This window comes from Poromitra crassiceps, assembly GCF_964638095.1.
Source record: "Poromitra crassiceps genome assembly, chromosome: 23".
NCBI lineage: Eukaryota > Metazoa > Chordata > Actinopteri > Beryciformes > Melamphaidae > Poromitra > Poromitra crassiceps.
This window is the reverse complement of record NC_139639.1, coordinates 18,057,446-18,059,853: the sequence shown is the minus strand read 5'-3', so window position 1 is coordinate 18,059,853 and position 2,408 is coordinate 18,057,446. Positions and strand designations below refer to the sequence as shown.

The window sequence follows — 2,408 nt, the reverse complement described above, 5'->3', positions numbered from 1 at the left end:
TTGGGGTCTGTGGTCTAATTTGTGTTAGTTTAGGGATCCAGGAAGTGAAAAAGTTTGAGAACCACTGTTTTATTCAACAAATTCAACAATATCACCCTCACAGTGTTTATCCTGTCTTTGCTCCCGCGTGATTGGCTAAAGCGACCCACCCAACCAATTAGACTGCACTGTAACAACACTGATGGTCTAAAGAAAACAAGGGCTTTTCAATGACATTAGATTACACCCTGCATGGCTGAACGCATTTGCCGTTGTACAATTTCACGAAAGCATCTTATTTGATCACTTTTCACACTCATTTTCATTCAATCTTATTGAGAAAATACAGCAGTGAGTCTGTGTGCCCTATTGAAACGCAATTAGCTGATGTGATGTTTCAATTTATTGTTGATTAGGCTTTAAGTGCATGTTGGCAAGTGGGACTTCTGTGTTTAACTGATGACACTCTAAACAAAAGCTGTTAACCGTTCCCCATCTTTTTTAACTAAATATCATTTTGCCAGCTATATGGCAAATATCACTTTGCAAATGGCGTGTTCGCTGTGATCCAAGTGGCGAGCAGATGCGACACACCCTCTGTGTTGTTGCAAAGCGCTGAGATGGGATTCTGTGCTGATAGATCAAAACACTTTAGACAGAGACAGTGCGCTGGCGGATTGAAACGACAGAGTGTACTGAAGCATAGGGACTTATTTTATTAGTCATGGTGGCAGGACCCGGGGCCGCGGCAGAGCTTGACCTGAGTTAACACGTTTTGGTTGCCATGGAAACGTGAATGCCCCGCGCTTGATTATGTCCTGCTGAGGGAACATGAATCGGCTGCTCTAACGGACTCATCCCGCCGCTGTTTTAAACATATTCTGTTCATAAAGGCTGTGTTTTCCTTCTTGTGTATATTGTTTTTCCAATGTTGGACAAGGGCAACCACACCTCTCTCTCTCACTCTCTCTCTCTCTCTCTCTCTCTCTCTCCCTCTCTCTCTCTCACTCTCTCTCTCTCTCTCTCTCTCTCCCTCTCTCTCTCTCACTCTCTCTCTCTCTCTCTCACTCTCTCTCTCACTCAGGTTGCAGTGGGATGTGGGACAGGATCGCCTGCTGGCCCAGCGCCAGTTTTGGAGAGGTGGTCACCATCCCTTGCCCCAAATATTTCATCTACCTCACCAGAGAAGTCCATACAGGTAAGGCTTGCATTTGCAAAACAGGTTGTGTGTGTGTGTGTGTGTGTGTGTGTGTGTGTGTGTGTGTGTGTGTGTGTGTGTGTGTGCGTGTGCATGTGCGTGTGTGTATGTGTGTGTGTAGGAGAGAGGGGGGGGGGGGGGGGGGGGGCGCGCGGGGAAACGCACGCATGTGTATGTTCGTATGATTGTAAGCGTGCCGGCTGGTCTGAGTGTGTGGGGGGCGGGGCCTATGTGCAGAGCGGTTGCGGCAAAGGGTGCAATCATGCATCAGTCAATTCTAGTCTCTGGCATCGGGACCATGTCTATTCAGAGGGACGGAGTTATGTAGGAGATTTAAAACAATGACAGAGATTATAGGTATGTTGATCCTACACCGCACTATTGTTCAAGTTTCACAAAACATGATCGGTATTTTTAGCCCTCCATATTTTTGCCCCTGACAGAGGAATTTAAATTGTGATGTCACACTGGCCCATGATCCTTGTCACCTGCCGTCCTACCTTTCCTGTCACTCTATCATTGAGACTTGGCTTGACACATGAAGAAAAGACTTGATACTTGACCTGGGTTCTGGTGACTTGGGACTTGGCTTTGGCTTGCACTTTGATGACTTGAACAGGGTTCTAAAGTCTTGACACCCTTGTGTTTGTGTACTTAGATTGAAAGTGATGCGATTTGTTCCAGCAGATGACCGGAACACTGATGACTGAAATGATTGAAGACCACGTTTATTTGAATCAAACATCAACGATTGAATTGATTGAAGTTGAAATTGATTATAGAAATCAAACTAACGATGCTCTTACCATGCTCTTAGTTTTCTTTCAAATTGATACTCGACTTTTGATTCGTTCTGACTTGACTTGCTGTTGTACATTTAGACTTGAGACTTGACTTGAGACTTCTGCCGCAAGACTCGAGTCTGACTTGGGACTCGAGGGAAGTTGACTGCCTCACACCTCTGCCACAAAAAATAGAGGCTGAATCTGAACCCATCGTTGGTTCATTTCCTCTCCGGGGATCTTTAATTTAGGAGGCGAGTAAGGAAGTGGTTTAATTATGCATAAGGAGAAGCACTATCTGGAGGGTTTGCTGGCTGAACGACTTTCTTGTTTGAGTTGCCGAGACGACTCTCCTTTGAGAGTCCCCCTATCTCGTACAGTAATTACTCATTAATTACAGCAGCATATCTCCCCAGTGTAAACAGGCTGTTTTGAATTCAAGCAAGCTG

The 2,408-nt window shown here is 45.4% G+C and overlaps 1 protein-coding gene across 1 annotated transcript in view; it reads left to right on the top strand.

Annotated features, from left to right (window-relative positions):
- Positions 1 to 1,066: 1,066 nt before the first annotated feature.
- The window catches only part of LOC310797177 (vasoactive intestinal polypeptide receptor-like), a 19,363-nt gene continuing 18,021 nt past the window's right edge, over positions 1,067 to 2,408 (top strand). Inside the window, exon 1 of the mRNA XM_083659518.1 lies at positions 1,067 to 1,177. Coding sequence (XP_083515644.1) covers positions 1,075 to 1,177 — 103 coding nt within the window. The 5' untranslated portion in view covers positions 1,067 to 1,074. The remainder of the gene's footprint in view (positions 1,178 to 2,408) is intronic.